Source organism: Pongo abelii, chromosome 1 (assembly GCF_028885655.2).
Source record: "Pongo abelii isolate AG06213 chromosome 1, NHGRI_mPonAbe1-v2.0_pri, whole genome shotgun sequence".
Taxonomy (NCBI): domain Eukaryota; kingdom Metazoa; phylum Chordata; class Mammalia; order Primates; family Hominidae; genus Pongo; species Pongo abelii.
Window position 1 is genome coordinate 205,063,112 of NC_071985.2, and position 27,996 is coordinate 205,091,107.

At 47.6% G+C, this 27,996-nt stretch overlaps 1 protein-coding gene across 2 annotated transcripts; it reads right to left on the minus strand.

Annotated features, from left to right (window-relative positions):
• On the minus strand, window positions 1-26,582 carry TRNAU1AP (tRNA selenocysteine 1 associated protein 1). Of its 2 annotated transcripts, NM_001133550.1 has the most exon segments (9): window positions 1-1,046; window positions 6,759-6,792; window positions 7,328-7,490; window positions 10,654-10,773; window positions 13,374-13,505; window positions 16,699-16,751; window positions 17,365-17,464; window positions 25,855-25,952; window positions 26,454-26,514. In NM_001133550.1, coding segments are annotated over 9 exon segments (864 nt in total). In that variant the 5' UTR covers window positions 26,481-26,514; the 3' UTR covers window positions 1-909.
• Window positions 26,583-27,996: the final 1,414 nt, after the last annotated feature.

Below are 27,996 nucleotides of genomic sequence, written 5' to 3' on the forward strand. Positions count from 1 at the left end.
TATATTTGTGTTTGTATTTTTTTGTAGAGACCAATCTGGTCTCTTCCCAAGCTCAAGCAATCCACCTCCCAAAGTGAGCCACCATGCCCAGCCCTTAAAGAGATCTTTGGAGATTTTTTATGATCTAGGATGAATGCTTTGTCTCAGACAGTAAGCCCCGACACATGACAAAATTGGACAGTTTCCCATTTACTTGGGAAACACAGAAGTGAGCAGTATAAAGTTCAAATGGAGGTCTGCTTTGGCTTTGAGCTATCTATCTTCCTTAAACCTTTCTGAGCTGCCTTCTCCCATATCAAAATATTGATCCTAAGGTGATCCAGGCCTTGTATATGCAGATGCTGCAGCTCATGAAAATAGACAAAACCCATTATTAGAGCAAGTACTAATTCTTAGGTCAACTGGCCTGTTCCATCACACCCCACCACATTCTACCTCCTGGGGTGTGCTCCTCCCACACCTGCTAGAGTGCCCTTTCTACCTAGCCGCCAGACTTGCACCAAGTTAGGACTCAAATATGGCAGGTACTACAAATACTCCAGAGAACCTTGATTTACATACCTGTCAACTGGGAAACCTTGAACTCAGGCTTTAGTGTGTGAATTAATCCCAAGCTGCTCATCCCAGTTTTGGGTAATCCCCAACTGTCCTGTGTCCAGGAGTGGATAACTACCTGGACAAAGGATTCCTGTGAAGGAAACCAATTTGAACCTTGTTTAAAAGTTGTTCCTTGGTCTTCAAACTCAAACGGTCAAATGAATGCAGCAGTGTTGTAGAAATATTCATGATCTCCAGAAACAGTCATCATTAAAATCTTACAAATCATATTTCCAAAAAGGTTTCACAATTTTTAAAAAGGAGTCTCTCATCTCCCTCACATCGTACAGCCTGGCTTGTCCTTGGGCCTGGCTACATCATGGCAGGGATCTCTGAAGACACTGTGTCCAGGGGCTGCCAGTGACAGTCCATCAGAGCGTCATACAGCTCCTCACTCTGTTCCATGAACTCCTTGTTGGCCTCAGTCACATCCAGCTGTGGCATGGGGTCTAGAAAGCAAGCAAGGATGGGGTCAGGGAAGTCTAGGGACAGCTGCAAGGGACCTGGTTCAGTTCCCTTCTCCCAGAACTCTGTTCTATGGTAAGGTCCCTATCCTGCCAGTTTCTTCTTTTAGGAAGTAAAACCACTGCCTTGCAGGGTTCTGGGGAAGATGAAAATAGGATAATGTACCTAGAGAATGGAAAAATGGCAGCTGTTAGCCTGCATCTATTAAAAGCTACAACTGTGTCTCTAGCCATCATGTATCCTAGATTTTCTGGTCTGGTCCTCACTTCAAATTTGGGTTTAGAAGGTCTGATCAAAGTTATTAAGTCCAGAGCATCATCTCAAGAACTGACAATAAGTGCGTAGTGGAAGAACTACAGTCAAATATAGGAGCTGAAAGGCCAAGTCCTGTATGTATGTATGTGTATACATACTTTAGAGAAAGGGTCTTGCTCTGTCACACAGGCTAGAGTACAGTGGCACACTTACAGCTCACAGCAGCCTTGAACTCTTAGGTTAAAGTGATCCTCCTGCCTTAGCCTCTCAAAGTACTGAGATTACAGGCATGAGCCACTGTCCCTGGTGGTAAAATACTATTAAATTTTTTGCACAGTGGCTCATGCCCATAATCCCAGCACTTCAGCAGGATGAGGCACGCAGATCACCGGAGGTCGGGAGTTCAAGACCAGCCTGACCAACATGGATAAATCCCGTCTCTACTAAAAATACAAAATGAGCTGGGCGTGGTGGCACATGCCTATAGTGCCAGCTACTCGGGAGGCTGAGGCAGAAGAATCACTTGAACCCGGGAGGCAGAGGTTGCAGTGAACAGAGATGGCACCACTGCACTCCAGCCTGGCGACAGAGCAAAGACTGTATCTCAAAAAAAAAAAAAAAGCCAGGCGCTGTGGCTCAAGCCTGTAATCCCAGCACTTTGGGAGGCCAAGGTGGGCAGATCACCTGAGGTCAGAAGTTTGAGACCAGCCTGACCAACATAGAAACCCCATCTTTATGGGGTTAGAAAAATAGAAATAGAAAATTAGCTGGGCATGCGAGATTGTGCCACTGCACTCCAGCCTGGGCGACAGAGCAAGACTCTGTCTCGAAAAAAAGAAAAAAGAAAATTAGCTGGGCATGGTGGCGCATACCTGTAATCCCAGCTACTTGGGAGGCTGAGGCAGAAGAATCACTTGAACCCGGGAGGCGGAGGTTGCAGTGAGCCGAGATCTTGCCATTGCACTCCAGCCTGGGCAACAAGAGTGAGACGCCATCTCAAAAAAAAAAAAAAAAAAAAAAATTGGGCCTGGCGCGGTGGTTCACACCTGTGTTGACCATTATGGCCAACATGGTGAAACCCCATCTTTACTAAAAATACAAAAATTAGCTGGGCGTGGTGGTGCGCATCTGTAGTCCCAGCTATTCAGGAGTATGAGGCAGGGGAATCGCTTGAACCTGCGAGGCGGAAGTTACAGTGGGTCGAGATCGTGCCACTGCACTCCAGCCTGGTGACAGAGCAAGACTCTTTATCTCAAGAAAAAGAAAACAAACAAAAAAAGGTTAAAAAGAGATTGGAAAATTCTAAGGACTTATCTACAGATATTATAATGAGGCTAATTATCTCTAGAAAGAAGGCAATGTCTCCCAGGGGGAAACAACTAGAGACTTGAGTACAGAAAGACCGGACTGTCCTGACTTTGCCCCACGCCGTGTGACCCTCAGCAGATCACTTGGGCTTTCCGGGCCACTAGTTCCCCATGTGTGAAGTGGAGCTCCTATGTCCTTCCCAGCCCACCCCACAAGGTCACTACAGTTGGCATCACATGAGAGGACACAAGAAAGTGCTTTAAAATGTTATGAACTAGACAAGTTTGTTCATGCCCTAAAAGGGATCTGTTTCCTTTAATGAACATTTTCTTGACAGAAAACATTTTCCCTATGACTTTCTCTTGAAGAAGAATCCTCAAAATAGATTTCAAACTTTGAGTCTTTTTGTACCTCAAAAAAAGTTTTGGCCAGGCGCAGTGGCTCATGCCTGTAATGCCAGCACTTTGGAAGGCCGAGGTGGGCAGATCACTTGAACCTAGGAGTTCAAGACCAGCCTGGGCAACATGGTGAAACCCTGCCTCTACAAAAATATAGAAAAAAATAGCCAGGTATGGCAGGGCACAACTGTAGTCACAGCTCACTGAAGCCTCAACCTTCTGGGCTCAAGCAATCCTCCTGCCTCAGGCTCCCCCAAGTAGCTGGAACCACAGGCCACCATGCTTGGCTTTCAGTTTTACTTTCCTTTTTCTTCTGTGAAATTCAGTGAAAATTATAAATACTTGGCCGGGCACAGTGGCTCATGCCTGTAATCAAAGCACTTTGGGAGGCTGAGTTGGGAGGATCACCTGAGGTCAGGAGTTCGAGACCAGCCTGGCCAACATGCTGAACCCCCATCTCTACTAAAAATACAAAAATTAGCCGAGCGTGGCAGTGCATGCCTGTAATCCCAGCTACTCAGGAGGCTGAGGCAGGCGAATCACTTGAACCTGGGAGGTGGAGGTTGCAGTGAGCTGAGATTAGAGACTGCACCACTGCACTCCAGCCTGGGTGACAGAGCAAGACTCTGTCTCCCAAAAAAAAAAGATGGGGTCTCGTTATGTTGCCCAGGCTGGTCTCAAAGTTCTAGGCTCAAGCCATCCTCCAACCCACGTTGGCCTTCCAAAGACCTTACAGGCTTTAGCCACTGTGCCTAGCCAGTAAATACCTTTTTTTTTTGAGATGGAGTTTCACTCTCGTCACCCAGGCTGGACTGCAATGGAGCATTCTTGGCTCACCAAAACCTCCACCTCCCGGGTTCAAATGAGTCTCCTGCTTCAGCCTCCAAAGGAGCTGGAATTACAGGCATGGACCACCATGCCTGGATAATTTTTTTTTTTTTTTTGAGACAGAGTCTTGCACTGTTGCCCAGGCTGGAGTGCAGTGGTGCGATCTTGGCTCACTGCAAGCTCTGCCTCCCAGGTTCACGCCATTCTCCTGCCTCGGCCTCCTGAGTAGCTGGGACTATGGGTGCCCGCCACCACGCCCAGCTAAATTTTTTGTATTTCTAGTAGAGATGGGATTTCACCGTGTTAGCCAGGGTGGTCTCAAATTCCTGACCTTGTGATCTGCCCGACTTGGCCTCCCAAAGTGCTAGGATTACAGGCGTGAGCCATCGTGCCCGGCCATGCCTGGCTAATTTTGTATTCTTAGTAGAGACTGGGTTTCACAATGTTAGCCAGGGTGGTCTCAATCTCCTGACTTCAGTTGATTTTCCCACTTCGGCTTCCCAAAGTGCTGGAATTATAGGCATGAGCCACTGTACTTGGCCCAATAAATTTTTTTTTTTTTGGTAGTGACAGAGTCTCGCTCTGTCAGCTAGGCTGGAGTGCTGGAGTGCAGTGGTGCAATCTCGGCTCACTGGAACCTCTGCCTCCCGAGTCCAAGCAATTCTCTTGCCTTAGCCTCCAGAGTAGCTGGGACTACAGGCGCATGCCGCCACACCTGGTTAATTTCTTTTGTATTTTAGTAGAGACAGGGTTTCACCGTGTTGCCCAGGCCAGTCTCGAACTCCTGAGCTCAGAGAATCTGCGCGCCTTGGCCTCCCAAAGTGCTAGGATTACAGGCGTGAGCCACCGTGCCGGCCTGTTTTTTTTTTTTGAGACGGAGTCTCGCTCTGTCGCCAGGCTGGAGTGCAGTGGCGCCATCTCAGTTCACTGCAACCTCCACCTCCTGGGTTCAAGCGATTCCCCTGCCTCAGCCTCCCGAGTAGCTGGGACCACAGGTGTGCTCCACCACGCCCAGCTAATTTTTGTATATATATATATATTTTTGAGACAAGAGTCTCGCTCTGTTGCCCAGGCTGGAGTACAGTGGTACGATCTGGACTCACTGCAACTTCCGCCTCCCAGGTTCAAGCGATTCTCCTGCCTCAACCTCCTGAGGAGCTGAGATTATAGGTGCGCAACACCATGCCTGGCTAATTTTTGTATTTTTAGTACAGGCGGAATTTCACCATGTTGGCCAGGCTGGTCTAGAACTCCCAACCTTAGGTGATCCTCCCGCCGTGGCTTCCCAAAGTGCTGGGAGTACAGGGATGAGCCACCGCGCCTGGCAATTTTTGTATTTTCAGTAGAGACGGGGTTTCACCATGTTGGCCAAGATGGTCTCAATCTCTTGACCTCATGATTCACCCTCCTTGGCCTCCCAAAGGGCTGGGATTACAGGTGTGAGCCACCACGCAAGGCTTAAATATTTTTAATTAAAAAATTAATAATGGGCTGGGCACGGTGGCTCACCCCTGTAATCCCAGCACTTTGGGAGGCTGAGGCAGGCGGATCATGAGGTCAAGAGTTTGAGACTAGCCTGGCCAAGATGGTGAAACCCCGTCTCTACTAAGAATACAAAAATTAGCTGGGCGTGGTGGCATGTGCCTGAAATCCCAGCTCCTCGGGAGGCTGAGGCAGGAGAATCACTTGCACCCAGGAGGCGGAGGTTGCAGTGAGCTGAGATTGCGCCACTGCATTCCAGCCTGGGTGACACAGCAAGACTCTATCTCAAAAAAAAAAAAAAAAAAAGAAAAAATAATGGCTATTACTATGTTGTAGGATATGGGGTGATTTTCAGTTTCATTATACTTTACTATATTTTCTTTTTTTTTTTTTGAGACAGAGTCTAGCTCTGTCTCCCAGGCTGGAGCGCACTGGCACAATCTCAGCTCACTGCAAGCTCCGCCTCCCAGGTTCACGCCATTCTCCTGCCTCAGCCTCCCGAGTAGCTGGGACTATAGGTGCCCACCACCAAGCCCAGCTAATTTTTTCTATTTTTTAGTAGAGACGGGGTTTCACTGTGTTAGCCAGGATGGTCTCGATCTCCTGACCTCGTGATCCACCTGCCTCGGCCTCCCAAAGTGCTGGGATTAGAGGCGTAAGCCACCGCGCCTGGCCCATACTTTATTTTCCAAATTTTCCATCCTAACGATGACTTAAAAATCAGGAAAATATGTCATTTAAAATATATTGAAAAACAGAAAAAAATAAAAGAAATAAAAAACGAATTTTACAAACAGTCAAACAAATAAAAGGTAACAGTATTATTGGCCAGGCACAGTGGCTCATGCCTGTAATCCCAGCACTTTGGGAGGCTGAGGTGGGCGGATCACCTAAGGCTGAGAGTTTGAGACCGGCCAAGCCAACATGGAGAAACTCTATCTCTACTAAAAATACAAAAAAATTAGCTGGGCATGGTGGTGCATGCCCATAATCCCAGCTACTCGGGAGGCTGAGGCAGGAGAATTGCTTGAACCTGGGAGGTGGAGGTTGCAGTGAACTGAGATTGTGCCATTGCACTCCAGCCTGGGCAACAAGAGTGAAACTCCATCTCAAAAAACAAAAACAAAAAAAAGGATAACAGTATTATCGTTAGAAGCCCACATACCGGGATAGAATGCCACATGTCAAGGGGGTGATGGGCTCTCCTGGAGCTGCCTGTCCCAGGCTCTCTGGGATCTACACTCACACCTCTGGGTAACACTCGACACATCTTACCATAATTACATATTTGTCTGGCTCTCTAACCAGAATGTAAGTTCTTCCAGAGCAGAATTTATCTTGTCTTCCCTCTAGCTGAGAGCACAGTGCCAGCCACAGCAGTCACCTGATAATGGCTGACAGAGTAAGGAACACATGAAGCCTTACCTTCCAATGCATCATCTCCAACTTCTTCATATGTCTGCCAAGAGACCAGAGATGTGGGTTAGGGGCATGGTGAAATCCCGGCCCAGGACCACAGTGGCTTATATTTTTTATTTTTTATTTTTTTTGAGGTGGAGTCTAGCTCTGTCACCCAGACTAGAGTGCAGTGGCATGATCTCGGCTCACTGCAACACCCACATCCCAGTTTCAAGCGATTCTCCTGCCTCAGCCTACTGAGCAGCTGGGATTATAGGCGCCTGCCACTATGCCCAGCTAATTTTTTATATTTTTAGTAGAGACAGGGTTTCACCATGTTGGCCAGGCTGGTTTTGAACTCCTGACCTCAGATGATCCACCTGCCTCGGCCTCTCAAAGTGCTAGGATTACAGGTGTGAGCCACTGTGCCCGACCCACAATGGCTTATTTTTAACAAGAGGAACTGGACTGCTTCAACTTTCCCTATTTTTTCTGAAGCCCAAGCCCCTGTCCTTACCAATCCCATCCTAGAGAATGACCTGTTTCTAGAGGAGAAACACAACCCAAGGGGACCAGTCTTGCCAAGTCATGGTTACCTGCATGGTGCTCTGGGTATAGCCATACTGGGGGTAACTGTAGCTGTAGCTGCCTGTGTTCTGGTCATAGCCCCACTGAGCATAGTAGTTCTGGTACTGCTGATAATACTGGTTGTAGCTATAACTGTACATCTGACTATATTCCACTGGCTTTACACGGCTCCTTAAATGAAGACAGAAACAAAAATAAGTGTAAGCAAACATTTCCATAACACTGCCTATGTGGCCAGAGACTATTTTAAGTGCTTTATACTGATTAACTTTTTTTTTTCCTTGAGACAGTCTTGCTCTGTTGCCCAGGCTGGAGTACAGGGGCGCAATCTCGGATCACTGCAACCTCCACCTCCCGGGTTCAAGCGATTCTCCTGCTTCAGCCTCCTGAGTAGTTGGGACTACAGGTGTGTGCCACCACGCCTGGCTAATTTTTTGTATTTTCAGTAGAGACAGGGTTTCACCATGTTAGCCAGGCTGGTCTCGATCTCCTGACCTCGTGATCCGCCTGCCTCAGCCTCCCAAAGTGCTGGGAGCCCGGCCACCAATTAACTCTTTTAATCCTCAAAACAACCATATGCAATAAGTGTATCATTATTCCTATTTTACAGATAAGGAAACTGAGGAACAGAGAGGTTAAGTAATTTGTCCAAAGTCACACAGCTAATATGAGAGTATGGCTCCAGAGACCATGCTTTTAATACAGGAGGTTTTAATGGATAGGTTTGTCTCTCTTAACAAACTATGTCAGGACTGGGAAAAGGATATCCTGTTTAAAAAAAAAAAAAAAAAGGGCTGGGCGCGGTGGCTCATACCTGTAATCCCAACACTTTGGGAGGTGGAGGCAGGTGGGTCACCTGAGGTCAGGAGTTCCAAGACCAGCCTGGACAACATGGTGAAACCCCATCTCTACTAAAAATACAAAAAATTAGCTGGGTGGGATGGCGCACCTGTAATCCCAGCTGCTTGTGAGGCTGAGGCAGGAGAATCGCTTGAACCTGGGAGACAGAGGTTGCAATGAGCCTAGATTGTGCCACTGGACTCCAGTCTGGGCAATAAAAGTGAAACTCTGTTTCAAAAAAAAAAAAAAGAAAAGAAACGATGGACAGACGTGGTAGCTCATGCCTATAATCCCAGCCACTTGGGAGGCTAAGGAAGGAGAATCGCTTGATCCCGGGAGGCCCAGCTAATTTTTGTACTTTTAGCAGAGATGGGGTTTCACCATGTTGGCCAGGGTGGTCTTGAACTCCTGGCTTCAAGTGATCCACCCAACTCAGCCTCCCAAAGTGCTGGGATTACAGGCGTGAGCCACCACGCCCGGCCTATTTTGTTTTTTAAGAGACAGGGTCTCACTCTGTTGCCTGGGCTGGAGTGCAGTGGAGTGATCATAGCTCATTGTAACTTTGAACTCCTAGGCTCAATCAATTCTCCAACTTCAGCCACCAGAGCAGCTGGGACTAGAGGAGCACACCAAGCCCAGCTAATTTAATGTTTTATATAATAATTTATTTACAACAAATAACATTTTTGGGGGAAGTCACTAAGCCTGATCTTCAATGTATTAAACACAGTTAAACCATAAAGAACCCCTAAATCATTGCTTTCAAAAACATGGCCATTTGGCTGGGCGCAGTGGCTCACGCCTGTAATCCCAGCACTTTGAGAGGCCAAGGCAGGCGGATCACCTGAGGTCAGAATTTCAAGACCAGCCTGGTCAACATGTGAAACCCTGTCTCTACTAAAAATACAAACATTAGCTGGGCTCGGTGGCACACGCCTGTAGTCCCAGCTACTTAGGAGGCTGAGGCAGGAGAATCGCTTGAACCTGGGAGGTGGAAGCTGAAGTGAGTCAAGATCACGCCACTGCATTCCAGCCTGGCAACAGAGCAAGACTCCATCTCAAAAAAAAAAAAAAAAAAAAAATAGTTCAACTACTCTTAGGGTAGAGTTTGGTTCAGTGTTTCTCAGCCCTGGGTCTACTGACATGGAGGGGTGGGAGGCCGTCCTGTGAATTGCAGGATGTTTAACAGTATCCTTGGCCGATACCCACTAGGTGCCATTAGTACATCCTTGGTTGTGAGAACCAAAAATGTCTCCAGATGTTGTCAATGTCCCCTGGGAGGCAAAATCACTCCAGTTGAAAATCATTAATTTGTCTAAAGGATAAAAGATCTGGCCGGGCACAATGGCTTATGCCTGTAATCCCAACACTTCTGTAGGCCAAGGTGGGCAGATTGCTTGAGCCCAGGAATTCGAGACCAGCCTGGGCAACAAAGCAAGACCCTATCTCTACAAAAAATACAAAAATTTGCCAAGCATGGTGGTGTGCACCTGTAGTACCAGCTAATCAGAAGGCTGAGATGGGAGGATCCCCTGAGCCTGGGGAGGTCGAGGCTGCAGTGAGCCATGATCTCCAGCCTTGGTGACTTTGAGACCCTGTCTCAGGGAAAAAACAAACAAACAAAAAATCCTATTCAGAGAAAAGTTTGGAGTTGTAAGGGAAGAAGATTTTCTACCTAGCATGACAGGTGTAATACTGAAGTATATAATGTTCTGTAGAGTGTCTGGAATATTTTTCTTTTTTATTTGAGACAGAGTCTTGTTCTGTCGCCCAGGCCAGAGTGCACTGACGCCATCTCGGCTCACTGCAACCTCCACCACCCAGGTTCAAGCGATTCTCCTGCCTCAGCCTCCCGAGTTGTTGGGACTACAGGCGTGCACCACCATGACCAGCTAATTTTTGTATTTTTAGTAGAGATGAGATTTTGCCATGTTGGCCCAGCTGGTGTCGAACTACTGACCTCAGGTGATCTGCCCACCTCAGCCTCCCAAAGTCCTGGGATTACAGGCGTGAGCCACTGCGCCTGGCCAAGTGTCTGGAATACTAATTCTTATCCATTCCTACGGCATGGAACACTCACAGGAGGGCTGTAGTTTCATTAATATAAGTAAGGCTAAAACTGGAAGTAATTTTTTTCCCTTTGTTCAAATCTTATTAATTCTATGAATAAGTTCCCAACAGTGGGACTACTGGGCAAAGAAAAGGGACATCAGGTATGGACAGCCAAACAGCTTTTCCAGTGCTGTCACCAGTACTGGAATGCATCAGCCTTTCCAAATCATACTCTATCCCCAACTGTAAGTTTCTGCAGGAGTGGGGTAGTTCAACTCCAGCACCCACGGCCCGGCAAACAGCAGGCATTCAGTACCTGTGACTTGAATTGGATCCCCCTTCAGCCTCCCATCCAGCGTATGGATGCCCTGATTCTCAGCAAACAAAAGAGGAGTGTCTGGCGGGGAGTCTAGAGTCTCTCTACCTTCCCTGCAGGACTCACGCTTTAGGGATTGCCACGCTTAGCCGCACAGGCTTAGACCCCAGTCCCACTGCTCCCTGGCACTCCGTCAGGGCTCGCTTCTGTTCCAGTTCATCTGTGAATTTCACAAAACCATAACCCCTGCATGAAAAAAATATACAATTTAGATCACAAATGTGATGAAAGTCTAAGAATGGACACATGAAAAAGAAGTAAGGATAAGAAGGTGGGCAGGAATGTAGAAAGGAAAAAAGGCTGAGAAGAGAGAGAGAGTCCATTAAACTAGAGGAAGAAAGGAGAGTCCCATCAACAGGTGTCCACATAGGGTCAAGATCCAAGTACAGACGAGTCTAAGATCTACAGGAATTCCCACATTCAGTTCATCCTCCTCGACACCTTCACCCCTGGGGAACATTCCCAAACAGGAGCTTCCCTGACACCCTGCTGGAAAGTAACTAATAGAAGAAAATTCAGCAAATATTTACAGTCTGCCCTGTATGCCAGGCACTGCGTTACGCACAGGATGCATCAGTCACAGAAAGACAACGTTCCTGCTCTCCTGAGCTCAAATTCTAGCAGGGGGATAAATTAATGCAAGCTAACATTTAATAAATATTTATTTCCCTAGCACTGTGCTGAGCATTTTCTCTTTTTTTTTGAGATGGAGTTTCACTCTTGTTGCCCAGGCTGGAGTGCAATGGTGTGATCTCGGCTCACTGCAACCTCTGCTTTCCGGGTTCAAGCAATTCTCCTGCCTCAGCCTCCCTAGTAGCTGGGGTTACAGGTGCCTGCCACCACATGCAACTGATTTTTTTTTTTTTTTTTTTGAGACGGAGTCTCACTCTATTGCCCAGGCTGGAGTGCAGTGGCGCATCTTGACTCACTGCAAGCTCCGCCTCCCGTGTTCATGCCATTCTCCTGCCTCAGCCTCCAGAGTAGCTGGGACTACAGGCACCCGCCACCACGCCCAGCTGACTTTATTTTTTTTTAGTAGAAACGGGGTTTCACCATGTTAGCCAGGATGGTCTTGATCTTCTGACCTCGTGATCTGCCCGCCTCGGCCTCCCAAAGTGCTGGGATTACAGGCACGAGCCACCACGCCTGGCCTGTATTTTTTTTAAAGTAGAGACAGGGTTTCACTATGTTGGCCAGGCTGGTCTCGAACTCTTGACCTCAGGTGATCCATCTGCCTCAGCCTCCCAAAGTGCTGGGATTACAAGTGTCAGCCACCGTGCCTGGCTCTTCTCTTTTTTTTTTTTTTTGAGATGGAGTCTCGCTCTGTCTCCCAGGCTGGAATGCACTGGCACGATCTCGGCTCACTGCAACCTCCGCCTCCCAGGTTGAAGCGATTCTCCTGCTTCAGCCTCCTGAGCAGCTGTGACTACAGGCACGCACCACCATGCCTGGTTAATTTTTGTATTTTTAGTAGAGACAGGGTTTCACCATGTTGGCCAGGCGGTCTTGAACTCTTGACCTCAGGTGATCCGCCTGCCTCTGTCTCCCGAAGTGCTGGGATTACAGGCGTGAGCCACCACACCCAGCCTGTGCTGAGCATTTTCTCAGGGTGATCTCATCAAACTGTCTAATAATTCCATGAAAGTGGTATCCGCATTTACTGAAGAGGTAACCAATTCAGTGAGATTTAACAATTTGCCCAAAGTCATGGTAGAAGCAGGATTCAAAGCCACACCTGTTGGACTCTCAAAGCCTGAGCATATAACTACCATACTGACCAAGAATGAGCCTTTCTTGAGGTTTTTCGATTTCCATTTTTTTCTTTTTTTTAGACGGAGTCTCGCTCTGTTACCCAGGCTGGAGCACAGTTGCATGATCTCAGCTCACTGCAACCTCTGCCTCCTGGATTCAAGCAATTCTGCCTCAGCCTCCCAAGTAGCTGGGACTACAGGCGCGTGCCACCATTCCCTGCTAACTTTTGTATTTTTTTAGTAGAGACAGGGTTTTGCCATGTTAGCCAGGCTGGTTTCAAACACTTGACCTCAGGTGATCCATCCACCTCAGCCTCCCAAAGTGCTGGGATTATAGGCATGAGCCACCATGCCGGGCCAACTTTTTTTTTTTTTTTTTTTTTTTATGGAGACAGTCTCGCTCTGTCGCCCAGGCTGGAGTGTGGTGGCACAATCTTGGCTCATTGCAACCTCCGCCTTCCAGGTTCAAGCAATTATCCTACCTCAGCCTCCCAAGTAGCTGGGACTACAGGTGCACACCACCGCACATAGCTAATTTTTTGTATTTTAATAGAGACGGCTTTCACCATGTTGCCCAGGCTGGTCTCAAACTCCTAAGCTCACGCAATCCACCCACCTTGGCCTCTCAAAGTGTTAGGATTACAGGCATGAGCCACCACGCCCAGCCTGAAGTGGAACACTTCTAACTACACTGAAAGGCTCAGTAACAATAACAAGCAAAACAGCAAACACCTATAAAGCATTTCAAATGTGACTTACTTGTATTATATCCTTTAATCCTTACATCAACCCTACAAGCAGCTATTATTAATCAGCTCCATTTTACAGATGGGGCTATAAGGGTCACGGAGCCTCAATTCTACAATACTGGCACTCTCCCTCACCTGTATTGGAGCTGGGATTTGAACCAGGCAGTTTGGTTACAGAGCTTGTGGTTTTAACCACCATGCTGCAGGGCCTTTCTAAAACACCTCCACTCAGGAGAGAAATGCTGAAACTAACACAGTTAAGCATCAGTAACAAGTAAGGCCTTACTTAGACACGCCTGTCTGGTCCAAAACCACCTTGCCTCCCCGACAGGAGGGGTAGACTTTGACGAAGAATTCATACAGCATGCCATCATCCACATCCGGGGTCAGGTCCCCCACAAAGAGGGAATACTCAGGGCTGAGGAGAGAGAACAAGAAGATTCAGAGGCAAAGACCAAAACCTCTGCTCTGAAGAGCTCTTTTGCTTATGCCAGGTAAATCTCTCCCAGGCCCCTTAAGGAACACATTTGATGGGTCTACATAACCAGCCCCTACTTTGTTTCATTAGAGCAGTCCTGGCAGAAGAGTTATGGAAATAGTCCCTGCCCCAAATCCCTCACCCACTCCACAGAACTTGTCTGACTTCAAGTATTACATGAGTGCAGATGTGTGGATGGGGTCAGAAGTGCATCTCTAAGGCACTCAAAAGATAAAAGTGCATAAAAACTGCATAATAATGCATTCTGCATTCCTTGTATATTTTAAACATAAATGTTAAAAGACAGAAAAAAAAGAACTAGATCTTATCTTCTAAGGTCGCAAAGCCTAGAGAAAATTAAACCCCCAATCTTTTTTTTTTGGGATGGAGTTTTGCTCTTGTTGCCCAGGCTGGAGTGCAGTGGTGCGATCTGGGGTCACTTCAACTTCTGTCTCCCAGGTTCAAGTGATTCTCACACCTTAGCCTGCCGAGCAGCTGGGATAACAGGCGCGCACCACCACGCCCAGCTAATCTTTTGCATTTTTAGCAGAGACGGGGTTTCGCCAAGTTGGCCACGCTGGTCTCAAATTCCTGACCTCAAATGATCCACCTGCCTCAGCCTCCCAAAGTGCTGGGATTACAGGCGTGAGCCACCATACCCAACCTCTTAAACCACTGCGAGGTTGTGGGTGATACAAATCAGGCAAAAGTTTGCCAACTCCCGTTATAGGAGGTTAATTCTATTCAAAAAATAAACGAACACACAAACCTTTGTTATTTTCTTTCTTTTTTTCTTTCTTTTTGTTGAGATGGAGTCTCACTCTGTCACCCAGGCTGGAGTGCAGTGGCGTGATCTCGGCTCACTGCAACCTCTGCCTCCTGGGTTCAAGCGATTCTCTTGCCTCAGCCGCCCAAGGAGCTGGGACTACAGGCACATGCCACTACGCCCAGCTAATTTTTTTTTTTTTTTGAGATGGACTCTTGCTCTGTCCCCCAGGCTGGAGTGAAGTGGCGCAATTTCAGCTCACTGCAACCTCTGCTTCTCGGGTTCAAGCGATTCTCCTGTCTCAGCCTCCTGAGTAGCTGGGATTACAGGTGCCCGCCACTACGCCCAACTAATTTTTTGTATTTTTAGTAGAGATGGGGTTTCACCATGTTGGCCAGGCTGATCTTGAACTCCCGACCTCAGGTGATCCACCCGCCTCGGCCTCCTAAAGTGCTGGGATTACACGTGTGAGCCACCGCGCCCGGCCAATTTTTGTATTTTTAGTAGAGACGGGGTTTCTCTATGTTGGTCAGGCTGGCCTCAAACTCCTGACCTTGTGATCTGCCCGTCTCAGCCTCCCAAAGTGCTGGGATTACAGGTGTGAGCCACCGCGCCCCGCCTACCTTTGTTATTATCTTATTTCAAGTATGATACACATTCCTTGTAAAATAGGAACACACAAGGCCAGGCGCAGTGGCTCACGCCTGTAATCCCAGCACTTTGGGAGACCAAGGCAGGTGGATCACAAGGTCAAGAGTTCAAAACCAGCCTGACCAAGATGGTGAAACCCCATCTCTGCTAAAAATATAAAAATTAGCTGGGCGCATTGGCAGGTGCCTGTAATCACAACTACTCGGGAGGCTGAGACAGGAGAATTGCTTGGGCCTAGGCGGCAAAGATTGCAGTGAGCCAAGATCATGCCACTGCACTCCAGCCTGGGCGACAGAGTGAGACTCCATCTCAAAAAAAAAAAAAAAAAAAAAAAAGAATACACAAAAGCACAGTCCAGGGTGCGATAGCTCACGCCTGTAATCCCAGCACTTTGGGAGGCTGAGGCGGGCATATCACGAGGTCAGGAGATCGAGACCATCCTGGCTAACACAGTCAAACCCCATCTCTAGTAAAAATACAAAAAACTTAGCCAGGCGTGGTGGCGGGCGCCTCTAGTCCCAGCTACTCGGGAGGGTGAGGCAGGAGAACGGCATGAAACCAGGAGGCGGAGGGTGCAGTGAGCAGAGATGGCGCCACTGCACTCCAGCCTGGGCGACAGAGTGAGACTCCGTCTCCAAAAAAAAAAAAAAAAAAAAACAAAAAAACAAAACACAAAAGTGCAAAGATAAATAAAATTGCTATAACCCAACCACTTGAAGACAACAATAAATGCTTTGATATGTATACTTTTGTCTTCTTTTCTTATGGCTTTTCTTCTAAATGTTCATAAATACGATCCATTGTATTTTGTTTCTAGTATTTTTTTTCACTTTCAACATATTGCCAACATCTTGACATGTCAGTATACTGCAACATGACTTGTTAGTGGATATACTGCATCCTAACTAATGACCATAATTTAATCACTTCGCTACTATTAGGTTATTTGGGTTTTCCCCAACTTTAGCTATTATACACAATACTTCAATGAACACATCTGAGGCTAATCTTTGCACACATCCATGAATACTGAAAAGTAGAATTGTAGGGTTAATGCATATAAATGTTTTTTAAGCTTTTGGTACACCGTTTTAATGCTTTCAAATGGCAACCTGAAATTCCAATGAATTTATGTTGCTATAACAGGTCAATTCATTGGGTTTCTTTTTTGAGACAGGGTCTCACTCTGTTGCCCAGGCTGGAGTGCAGTGGCACAATCATGGCTCACAGTAGCCTTGATCATTGTAGCCCTCCCTGGGCTCAGGTGAGCCTCCTGCCTCAGCATCCTAAGTAGCTGGGACTATAGGCGCCCGCCACCACACCCAGCTAATTTTTTGTATTTTTAGTAGAGACAGGGTTTCACCGTGTTAGCCAGGATGGTCTTGATCTCCTGACCTTGTGATCCACCCGCCTCGGCCTCCCAAAGTGCTGGGATTACAGGTGTAAGCCACTGCGCCTGGCTAACAAGGCAATTCTTATTGAATAAAACTTCAATACTGTGAGGAGTAGCAGGGTAGGAAGCCAGGGGCTTGACCAAATACAGAAAAGCCAGAGTCTTGCATGAAGCACCAGGAAGGTCCACCAGCAAAGAAGGGAGAAGGGCGTTGTCCTTCAGGAGGGGACCAAGTGCAGCCAAACCAGCTCCCCTCCTCCTATATGGCAGTGACGGGCACAGTGACACATCTTATGTCTGTCTAGACATGACTTTGTACCTACCTGTTATCTGGTTGTTTCCCATAAGTGGCATAGTTCAGTTTAAAGCGTTTCGCCTGGAAGTTTAAAAACAAACAAACTAAAACAGAGAAAGGTGCTTCAAGAGTTGAACAATATTTGAAAAAAACTGAAATAAATTACCTTGGCCAAAACATCTCCCCCTCTCTAAGCCTCAGCTTTTTCTCCTGTATAAAATGAGGGGGTTGCACGGATGACCGCTAAGGGCACTGCCAGCTCCATGGTTCTATGAGCCCAGGTGTGCCAGCTGGTGCAGCTGTAAGCTAAGTAACTGTGGGAAGAGCAGAATGCAACTCTCTTGAAATGTGTCCTTGCTGCTGCCAGCCTATTCTAGTTTCCCAATCAGGCAAGAGGTCTAGAGTTTCAAGTCTTCGGTTATGGGAGGCAGCGATGCAGAATGGAAAGGCATGGATTTGGGAGGCAACCAATCTTCAGTCTGAATCCTGGCTCTGCCATTTACTACCTGTGTTGCCTTGGGCAAGTTATTTCAATTCCCTGAGCTTCAGTTTCCTGGGCCTACAAAGATAACAATGCCTACTGTAAAGGGTTGTTATAGAATTAAATAAAATAAGTATACAGTAGGGAGTCAATAGATGGTAGTAAGCAACGACAATAATAATGGCAACATCATCATTATCTAAATGTCCTTACAGGTGTGGCTCCTGGAAGGGGTTTCCCATTAATTTTATGCAAACACTTCTCAGCTGTGGCCAAATCTGCGAATTCTACAAAGCAGTAGCCAGCTGGGATCCTGGAAAAAAAGCAAATAGAGAAAGAAAATGGTTAAAGATAAAATGGCTCAAGATGAGGCCAGGCGCGATGGCTCACGCCTATAATCCCAACAGTTTGGGAGGCCAAGGCAGGCGAATCACTGAAGGTCAGGAGACCAGCCTGGCCAACATGCTGAAACACCATGTCTACTAAAAATACAAAAATTGGCTGGGCATGGTGGCGCACACCTGTAGTCCCAGCTTACTCGAGAGGCTAAGGCAGGAGAATTGCTGTAACCCAGGAGGTGGAGGTTGCAGTGAGTCGAGATCATGCCACACTGCTCCAACCTGAGCAACAGGCTGGTTTGAGACTGTTTAAAAAAAAAAAAAAAAAAAAAGGCTCAAGATGGGTCTTGGCCTTGAAGGGAGAAATAAATGTTTTTCTAATCTGAGTCAACACTGTTTTTGTTCCCTGCCACACCCCAGCTCAGACCTAATTTACAAACCTGAATGTAAGGATTGCCCATCTGGGCCAGTCCAAGATTCGTTTATCTGTATTTATTTATTTATTTATGAGATGGATATCATCTCGATCTCAGCTCACTATAACCTCTGCCTCTCAGGTTCAAGCAATTATCCTGCCTCAGCCTCATGAATACTTGGAATTACAGGTACCCAGCAACATGCCTGGCTAATTTTTGTATTTTTAGTAGAGATGGGATTTTGCCATGTTGGCCAGGCTGATCTTGAACTCCTGACCTCAGGAGATCCACCCACTTTGGCCTCCCAAAGTTCCGGGATTACAGGCATGAGCCAAGGCACCTGGCCCCAAACTCATTTAGTAAACATTCATTTATGCATTTTATCATGTGTGAATACTCTTGCCAAAATTGTATTATGCAATCCCATCAAGCCTTTAGATCTAATAACCAGTTCCAGGAAATTTTAGGGATAGACTATGCAAAACACCACAAGTAAATAAACGAATGCAGAATGTATGATCTGTTTTTTTTTTTTCTGAGACCGAGTTTTGCTCTTGTTGCCCAGGCTGGAGTGCAATGACGCAATCTTGGCCCACTGCAACCTCCACCTCCTAGGTTGAAGCGATTCACCTGCCTCCACCTCCCAAATTCAAGAGATTCTCCTGCCTCAGCCTCCCAAGTAGCTGGAATTACAGGCATGCGCCACCATGCCCAGCTAATTTTGTATTTTTAGTAGAGATGGGGTTGCTCCATGTTGGTCAGGCTGGTCTTGAACTCCCGACCTCAGGTGATCTGCCCACCTCGGCCTCTCAAAGTGCTGGGATTACAGGCATGAGCTACCGCACCCGGCCTCAGAGTATAGGCTCTTATAAAGACAACCAGTCTTACCTCCTTAAAAAGTTAAATAGTATGAGGAAACAAAGAGGTTGGCTTTTATACATTAAAAGAGACTCAAAAAATTAGCCAGCCATGGTGGCAGGTGCCTGCAGTCCCAGCTACTCGGGAGGCTGAGGCAGGAGAATCGCTTGAACCAGGGAGGCGGAGGCTGCAGTGAGCCGAGATCGCGCCACTGCACTCCAGCCTGGGTGACAGAGCAAGACTCTGTCTCAAAAAAATAAATAAATAAATAAAAATAAAAGAGACTCAGAAGAACTAAATGCAATGCAGATTCCTGGATTGAATTATAATTCACTAATAAATGAAAAATTATCAATACTGTGGAGACAATTATAAAAATTTAAATGTAGACCTGCTACGACATGGTATTAGAGAATCACTGATAATTTTGTTAGTGTGATATAAGCATTGTGGTTACGTAAGAAAATGTCCAGTTCCACCGGGCACGGTGGCTCACACCTGTAATCCTAGCACTTGGGAGGCCAAGGCGGGCAGATCACTAGGCCAGGAGATCGAGACCATCCTGGCTAACATAGTGAAACCTCGTCTCTACTAAAAATACAAAAAATTAGGCGGGTGTGGTGGCGGGCGCCTGTAGTCCCAACTACTAGGGAGGCTGAGGCAGGAGAATGGCATGAACCCAGGAGGCGGAGCTTGCAGTGAGAGTCGGAGCCTGCAGTGAGCCGAGACTGCGTAACTGCACTCCAGCCTGGGCGACGGAGCGAGACTCCGTCTCAAAAAAAAAAAAAAAGAAGAAAATGTCCAGTTTCTGCCAAGATCGCAGAGATACTTAGCAGTGAAGGGACACAATGCACTCTATTGCCCAGGCTGGAGTGTGGGGGCACAATATTGGCTCACTGCAACCTCCGCCTCCCGGGTGCAGGCGATCCTCCTCCCTCAGCCTACTGAGTAGCTGGGACTACAGGCACCCCCCACCACACCTGGCTAATTTTTGTATTTTCAGTAGAGATGGGGTTTCACCTTGTTGGCCAGGCTGGTCTTGAATTCCTGACCTCAGGTGATCCGCATGCCTCCACTTCCCAAAGTGCTAGAATTGTAGGCGTGAGCCACCATGCTCATCCTGCAATTTACTTTCATATGGCTCAGGAAAAGAAATTATCGGCCAGGTGCGGTGGCTCACACCTGTAATCCCAGCACTTCGGGAGGCCGAGGCAGGTGGATCATGAGGTCAGGAGATCAAGACCATCCTGGCTAACATGGTGAAACCCCCGTCTCTACTAAAAAATACAAAAAAAATTAGCCAGGTGTGGTGGCGGGCACCTGTAGTCCCAGCTACTTGGAAAGCTGAGGCAGGAGAATGGTGTGAACCCAGGAGGAGCTTGCAGTGAGCTGAGATCGCACCACTGCACTCCAGCCTGGGTGACAGAGCAAGACTCTGTCTCAAAAAAAAAAAAAAAAAGGCCGGGCGCAGTGGCACTTTGGGAGGCTGAGGTGGGCAGATCACCTGAGGTCGGGAGTTCGAGACCAGCCTGACCAATATGGAGAAACGCCATCTCTACTATAAAGACAAAATTAGCCAGGTGTGGTGGCACATGCCTGTAATCCCAGCTACTACGGAGGCTGAGGCAGGAGAATCACTTGAACCCGGAAGGCGGAGGTTGCGGTAAGGCGAGATCGCGCCATTGCACTCCAGCCTAGGCAACAAGAATGAAACTCCATCTCAAAAAAAAAAAAAAAATTCATCCAGTAAATATAGACAAATATGGTTTTTTTAATCTTTTTTTTTTTTTTTTTTTTTTTGAGACAGAGTCTCAGAAAAACCCGATGGACTGTACCTAACCAGGGGGTGTGAGATTCTGAGCATTCTATCTTTGAAAGAGTCACTAAGAGACATAAGTAAGAGAATATGACAACCTAAGAGATTTATACTGAAAAATGTCAGATTTTTCTTAACATCACCCTATAAAGCTATCTCCAATAAAAAGATGAGCCTTGGCAAGACGGAAAAACCCCGCCTCATCAAAGAATACAAAAATTAGCTGGGTATGCTGGCGTGCACCTGTAGTCCCAGCTACCTGGATGGGTGAGGCAGGAGAATAGCCTGAGCCCAGAAGGTGGAGGCTGCAGTTAGCCATGTTCATGCAACTAAACTCCAGCCTGGGCGACAAAGTGAAACTCTGTAAAAAAAAAAAAAAACAAAACAAACAGGCCGGGTGTGGTGGCTCACGCCTGGCCTGTAATCCCAGCACTTTGGGAGGCTGAGGTGAGCGGATCATGAGGTCAGGAGATCGAGACCATACTGGCTAACACAGTGAAACCCCATCTCTACTAAAAATACAAAAAAATCAGCCAGGCTTGGTGGTGGGCACCTGTAGTCCTAGCTACTCGGGAGCCTAAGGCAGGAGAATTGCCTGAACACGGGAGCTTGCAGTGAGCAGAGATCACACCACTGCACTCCAGCCTGGATGACACAGTGAGACTGGGTCTCAAAAACAAAAAAAAACAAAAAAATGAAAATTAGCTGGGTGTGGTGGTGTGTACCTGTAATCCCAGCTACTCGGGAGGCTGAGGCACAAGAATTGCTTGAACCGGGAGGGAGAGGTTGCAGTGAGCCAAGATCACGCCACTGCACTCCAGCCTGGCGACACAGCCAGACTCCATCTCAAAAAAAAAAAAAAAAAAAAATTAGCTGGGCGGACTGGGCGCAGCGGCTCACGCCTGTAATTCCAATACTTTGGGAGGCCAAGGTGGGTGGATCACGAGGTCAGGAGTTCTGACCAACATGGTGAAACCCCGTCTCTACTAAACAAACAAACAAAAAATACAAAAATTAGCCAGGCATAGTGGCACATGACTGTAATCCCAGCTACTCGGGAGGCTGATGAGAACTGCTTGAATTTGGAAGGTGTAGGTTGCAATGAGTCGAGATCATTCCACTGCACTCCAGCCTGGGCAACAGAGACAGACTCTGCCTCAAACCAAAAAAAAAAAAAAAAAAAAAAAAAAATTAGCTGGGTGTTGGCCGGGAGTGGTGGCTCACGCCTGTAATCCCAGCACTTTGGGAGGCCAAGGTGGGGGGCTCACGAGGTCAAGAGATCGAGACTATCCTGGCCAACACAGTGAAACCCTGTCTGTAATAAGAATACAAAAATTAGCTGGGCGTGGTGGTATGTGCCTGTAGTCCTAGCTACTAGGGAGGCTGAGGCAGGAGAATGGCTTGAACCCGAGAGGTGCAGACTGCAGTGAGCTAAGATTGCACCACTGCACTCCTGCCTGGTGACAGAGCAAGACTCTGTCTCAAAACAAAACAAAACACCAAGATTATAGAAAAGGAAAAAAGATAAGACCCAAGGAAAAATAATATGTAATATAGCCTGGGTGACAAGAGCAAAGCTCCGTCTCAAAGTAAAAAAAAGAAACATGTAAGAAACAAGAGTTCCATATCTTATTTCTTTTTTTTTTGAGACAGAGTCTCACTTTGTCGTCCAGGCTGGAGTGCAGTGGCGTGATCTCTGCTCACTGCAAGCTCCACCTCCCGGGTTCACGCCATTCTCCTGACTCAGCCTCAAGAGTAGCTGGGACTACAGGCGCCCGCCACCACGCCTGGCTAATTTTTTTGTATTTTTAGTAGAGACGGGATTTCACTGTGTTAGCCAGGATGGTCTCAATCTCCTGACCTCGTGATCCGCCCGCCTCGGCCTCACAAAGTGCTGGGATTACAGGCGTGAGCCACTGCGCCCGGCCCATATCTTATTTCAGTCAACAGTAAGGTTGGTCCCAGTGGCTCATGCCTGTAATCCAGCACTTTGGGAGGCTGAGGCAGACAGATCAACTGAGGTCAGGAGTTCGAGGCTAGCCTGGCCAACACAGTGAAATCCCATCTATACTAAAAATAGAAAAAATTAGGCCAGGCGTGGTAGCTCACGCCTGTAATCCCAGCACTTTGGGAGGCTGAGGCAGGCGGAGGTCAGGAGATTGAGACCATCCTGGCTAACACAGTGAAATTCCATCTCTACTAAAAATACAAAAAATTAGCTGGACGTGTTGGCACACGGCTGTAGTCCCACCTACTCAGGAGGCTGAGGCAGGAGAATCACTTGAACCTGAGAGGCAGAGGTTGCAGTGAGCTGAGATCACACCACTGCACTCCTGCCTGGGCGACAGAGCGAGACTCCATCTCAAAAACAAAAAAAATCAGCTGGGCATGGTGGCAGGCCCTTGTAATCCCAGCTACTCGGGAGGTTGAGACAGGAGAATGGCTTAAACCCAGGAGGCGAGGTTGCAGTGAGCCAAGATTGTGCCACTGCACTTCAGCCTGGGCGACAGAGGGAGACTATGCCTCAATTAAAAAAAAAAAAAAAAGATTAAAATGTGAGAATCTATGCCAGTGTTTTATTTATTTATTTTTGCGACAAAGTCTCCCTCTGTCACCCAGGCTGGAGCGCAGTGGCATGATCTCGGCTCACTGCAACCTCCGCCTCCTGGGTTCAAACGATTCTCTTTCCTCAGCCTCTCAAGTAGTTGGAACTACAGGTGTGTGTCACCACACTTGGTTAATTTTTGTATTTTTTTAGTAGAGACGAGGTTTCACCATGTTGTCCAGGCTGTTCTCAAATTCCTGACCTCAAGTGATCTGCCCACCTCAGCCTCCCAAACTGCTGGGATTACAGGTGTGAGCTACTGTGCCCAGCCTATGCCAGTGTTTTAAAAAGTAGAAAGGGGCCGGGCGTGGTGGCCCATGCCTGTAATCTCAGCACTTTGGGAGGCCAAGGCAGGCAGATCACGAGGTCATGAGATTGAGACCACCCTGGCTAACAAGGTGAAACCACATCTCTACTAAAAATACAAAAAATTAGCCGGGTGTGGTGGTGGGCGCCTGTAGTCCCAGCTACTTGGGAAGCTGAGGCAAGAGAATGGCTTGAACCTGGGAGGCGGAGCTTGCAGTGAGCCGAGATCGTGCCACTGCACACCAGCCTGGGCCACAGAGCAAGACTCCGTCTCAAAAAAAAAAAAAAGAAAAAAAAAGGAGAAAGGTTACAGAATGAATATTCATACCAGTAGCTGATTATCTGGGGTTTTCTGCTTAAAAAGCAAGAAGAGAAATATTTAGGTGGGCATGATCTACCCGTCAGAAAAATCTTTTCCTAGGTAATGGGGTTCTGAATACACAAAGTATCTTTCAAATGTCTCATCTCTATTTTTAAACCATTTGATGTTTTAGCAAGCCACATGTAGTGGAGTACCGAGAAAAGAGTGGCTGCTTGGAGAATGGCGTGAACCCAGGAGGCGGAGCTTGCAGTGAGCCAAGATCGCATCACTGCATTCCAGCCTGGGTAGTGACAGAGCGAGACTCCGTCTCAAAAAAAAAAAAAGAAGAGTGGCTGCTTGATAAACACTGACAAATTGATAATTCCCTAAGGAAAACTAAGACCTCAAAGAGAAAGAAGAAAATGGAGGTAATAGAGCACCACTATCTGAAAATATTGTGCATTTGGTTGTGTTTACTTATTGTCTCATTCCCCACTAGAATGTAGTTAACTCCATGAGCAGGGGCTATATCTGGATTATTTCAGCCAGGAATCTAGAACAGTAGAACACAGTAGTATCTCCACAGATAATTTTTTTTTTGAGATGGAGTTTCGCTCTTATTGCCCAGGCTGGAGTGCAATGGCGGATCTCGGCTCACTACAACCTCCACCTCCCAAGTTCAAGCGATTCTCCTGCCTCAGCCTCCCAGGTAGCTGGGATTACAGGCATGCACCACCACGCCCAGCTAATTTTTGTATTTTTAGTAGAGACAGGGTTTTTCCATGTTGGCCAGGCTGGTCTCGAACTCCTGACCTCAGGTGATCCGCCCTTCTCGCCTCCCAAAGTGCTGGGATTACAGGCGTGAGGCACTGCACCCAGCCTCCACAATTTTTTAAATGAATGGCCTAAGAGTTAAGGGCCCTCAGAGCTTTCAGGATAGACTCGAATTCAAGTCTTGACTTGTTATTTATTATAACTCTTTTTTTTTTTTTTTGAGACGGAGTCTCAGTCTGTCGCCCAGGCTGGAGTGCAGTGGGTTCACGCCATTGTCCTGCCTCAGCCTCCCAAGTAGCTGGGACTACAAGTGCCCGCCACCACGCCCAGCTAATTTTTTTTGTATTTTTAGTAGAGATGGGATTTCACCGTGTTAGCCAGGATGGTCTTGAGCTCCTGACCTCGTGATCCGCCTGCCTCGGCCTCCCAAAGTGCTGGGATTACAGGCGTGAGCCACCGCACCCGGCTATTTATTGTAACTCTTCAAGTTATTAAGCCTCTTCATAATAGTACTTACCTACCTCAGAGGTTTCTGAGGTTTTAAGGAGATAATGGATGTAAACTGCTTATTACTCAGCAGATCGTAATCTGACTATACTTACTGAGCATATGCTATATGCCATACACTGCCCTAATGATAAATGTGAATTAACTCATTTAATCCTCACCATAACTCTAGGAGGTAGGTGCTGTTATTATTTCCATTTTTATACTCAAAGTGAATGAGACAGAGCAGTTAAGTAACTTACCCAAGGTCATACAGTAGAAACAGCTTTCAAACCCAGTCTCGCTTGAGTCATGCGTTTTTTGTTTGTTTGTTTGTTTTTTGAGACATTGTTTTGCTCTTGTTGTCCAGGCTGGAGTACAGTGGCACGATCTCAGCCCACGGCAACCTCCGCCTCCCGGGTTCAAGTGATTCTCATGCCTCAGCCTTCCGAGTAGCTGGGGTTACAGGTGCCTGCCACCACACCCGGCTAATTTTTGTATTTTTAGTAGAGACGGGGTTTCACCATGTTGGCCAGGCTGGTCTCAAACTCCTGACCTCAGGTGATCCGCCCACCTCAGCCTCCCAAAGTGCTAGGATTACAGGCGTGAGTCACCACGCCTGGCAAGTCCTACCCTTAAGCTACATGCCATCCTTCCACTCATTAGGACCTCAAAATGTTAGCTGTTATAATTTTACAGTGACTATTACTAGGGGTAGTGAGAAGCCATGACTACGATGTTTACATTCTCGTACATGACAGCTGCAACGAGACGTATTAAGAGAGACCTGAGATGAGACTTACCCAGTGAGGCGGTTTCGGATAATTTTGACGCTCATTACGGTCTCCCCCATGGTGGCAAAGGCTCTGGAGATGAAGTTCTCATCCATGTAGGGTTCCAGCTGCGTAAAAACAAGAGCACAGCGGCTCAGGCCGGCGGCCGGGCTTCCCACTCCGGGTTCCAGAGCCCCTCCCGTTCAGCCCAGGGCTGGCTACGTGCCGCAGGGGGAGCGAGGGGCGAGGTTCGCCTCCACTGAGCGGCCTGAAACCCCAGCTCCTTTGATTCAAGCTTGCCCCCCTTTAGGGAGCCTCCCTTAGACCTAGAAACCCCACTCCTCCGGTCCCAGAACAGCGCGCCTCAGTCCTTGGATTCCTCCCATTCTATGTCCCCAAAGCACCACCTTTCCCTCCCACGAACCCAGGTGGGGCCCCAGGACCCCTGGCCTGACGGACTCAGCCTCTTCACTTAGATGCTGGAACCCGCTTCTGTGTCACCAAAAAGAACCCCCGTCACACGTCTCCCCTTTTTGGGATCCCAAGTCCCCTCCCACTCAGACTCTTCCTCCCTCGCGAAACCGAGATGCTTCCTTGTCCTCAGACCCCGGACGGCTGCCCTCACTCACGTCGCCCATCCAGAGGCTGGCCGCCATACCCGCGCACCGGGGTGGGGCTTCGCGGGCGGGGCTCTGCGGGCGGGGCTCAAAGGCCCGCGCGGGCGCGAATCCTGGCTGCGGAGACCGCTACAGAGCATGCGCCTCCGACGGCTTCTGCGCAGGCTCCCGAGCGCAGCGGCCAGGGTCGGGCAGGGTATTCAGCTCCGGGTTTTTCCTGCAACCCGCTGGGCGCGAGGCTTCCGGATCGCGGTGGGCGGAGTTCAGGCTGGAATGGGGCGGGCCAGATACCACCTGGCCCAGGCGGCTGGGTTACTTGGGTTTATTTCTGACTTATTTAGCAAACAAAACTACACACACACACTCGTCTGACTTTATATAGAAAACAAAACCACACACACACAGACACATATAATTACAACATTAATATATGCTCGTTAGGGCTGGGCACGGTGGCTCACCCTGCAATCCCAGCACTTTAGGAGGCCGAGGCGGGCGGATCACGAGGTCAAGAAATCGAGACCATCCTGGCCAACAGGGGGAAACCCCTTCTCTAACTAAAAGTACGAAGAAAATTAGCGGGCGTGGTGGCGCGCGCTGGTAGTCGCAGCTTCTCGGGAGACTGAGGCAGGAGAATCGCTTAAACTCAGTGGGCAGAGGTTGCAGTGAGCCGAGATCGCGCCATTGCACTGCAGCCTGGTGACAGAGCAAGACTCCATATATATATATATACACACACACACACACACACACACATACACACATACATATACACACATATATACACATATATACACAGATACACACATATACACATATATACACACATACACATATACATATACACACATACATATATATGTATTCTCGTTACTTGGATTTATTTCTGACTTTACATATTTAGAAAACAAATAAGGCCGGGCGCGGTGACTCACGCCTGTAATCCCAACACTTTGGGAGGCCGAGGTGGGCGGATCACGAGGTCAGGAGATCGAGACCATCCTGGCCAACATGGTGAAACCCCGTCTCTACTAAAAATACAGAAATTAGCCGGGTATGATGGTGTGCACTTGTAGTCCCAGCTACTCAGGTGGCTGAGACAGGAGAATCACTTGAACCCGGGAGGCAGAGGCTGCAGTGAGCCGAGATCCTGCCACTGCACTCCAGCCTGGGCGACAGAGTGATACTCTGTCTCAAATTAAAATATATATACACACACGTACAGACACACACAAACACACACATAATTACAACATTAATATATGCTCGTTGTAAAAAACTGCAGATACAAGTGCATCCAAAAAAGTGAAAATATCCCTCTGGACAACCCGGTTCCACTACCTCCCTGTTGTTACCAGGGGTTCTTGGGCTCTCAATGCAACAGAAATTAACATGAGGCCAAAAAAGTTTTCCCAGACAAGTCTTCATTGGAGCTTATGCCTGGGTATAAGGGAGGCAGCACAAGAGAGTGAGAATTCCCTGACTCTCCGAAAAGAGCTGGCTGAGATTTTTTTATTAGGCAAAGCACAGAAAGTGATATCAAGTGTAGGGTATA

Coding starts and splice junctions, on each gene's coding strand:
- TRNAU1AP (XM_024241665.3), bottom strand. CDS start 26,480: ATGGCGGCCAGCCTCTGGATGGGCGAC. Junction 17,465..25,854: donor ATCCGAAACCGCCTCACTGG/GTAAGTCTCATC, acceptor CTTTTTTTCCAG/GATCCCAGCTGGCTACTGCT. Junction 7,491..13,373: donor GACCAGACAGGCGTGTCTAA/GTAAGGCCTTAC, acceptor TCTTCATTTAAG/GAGCCGTGTAAAGCCAGTGG.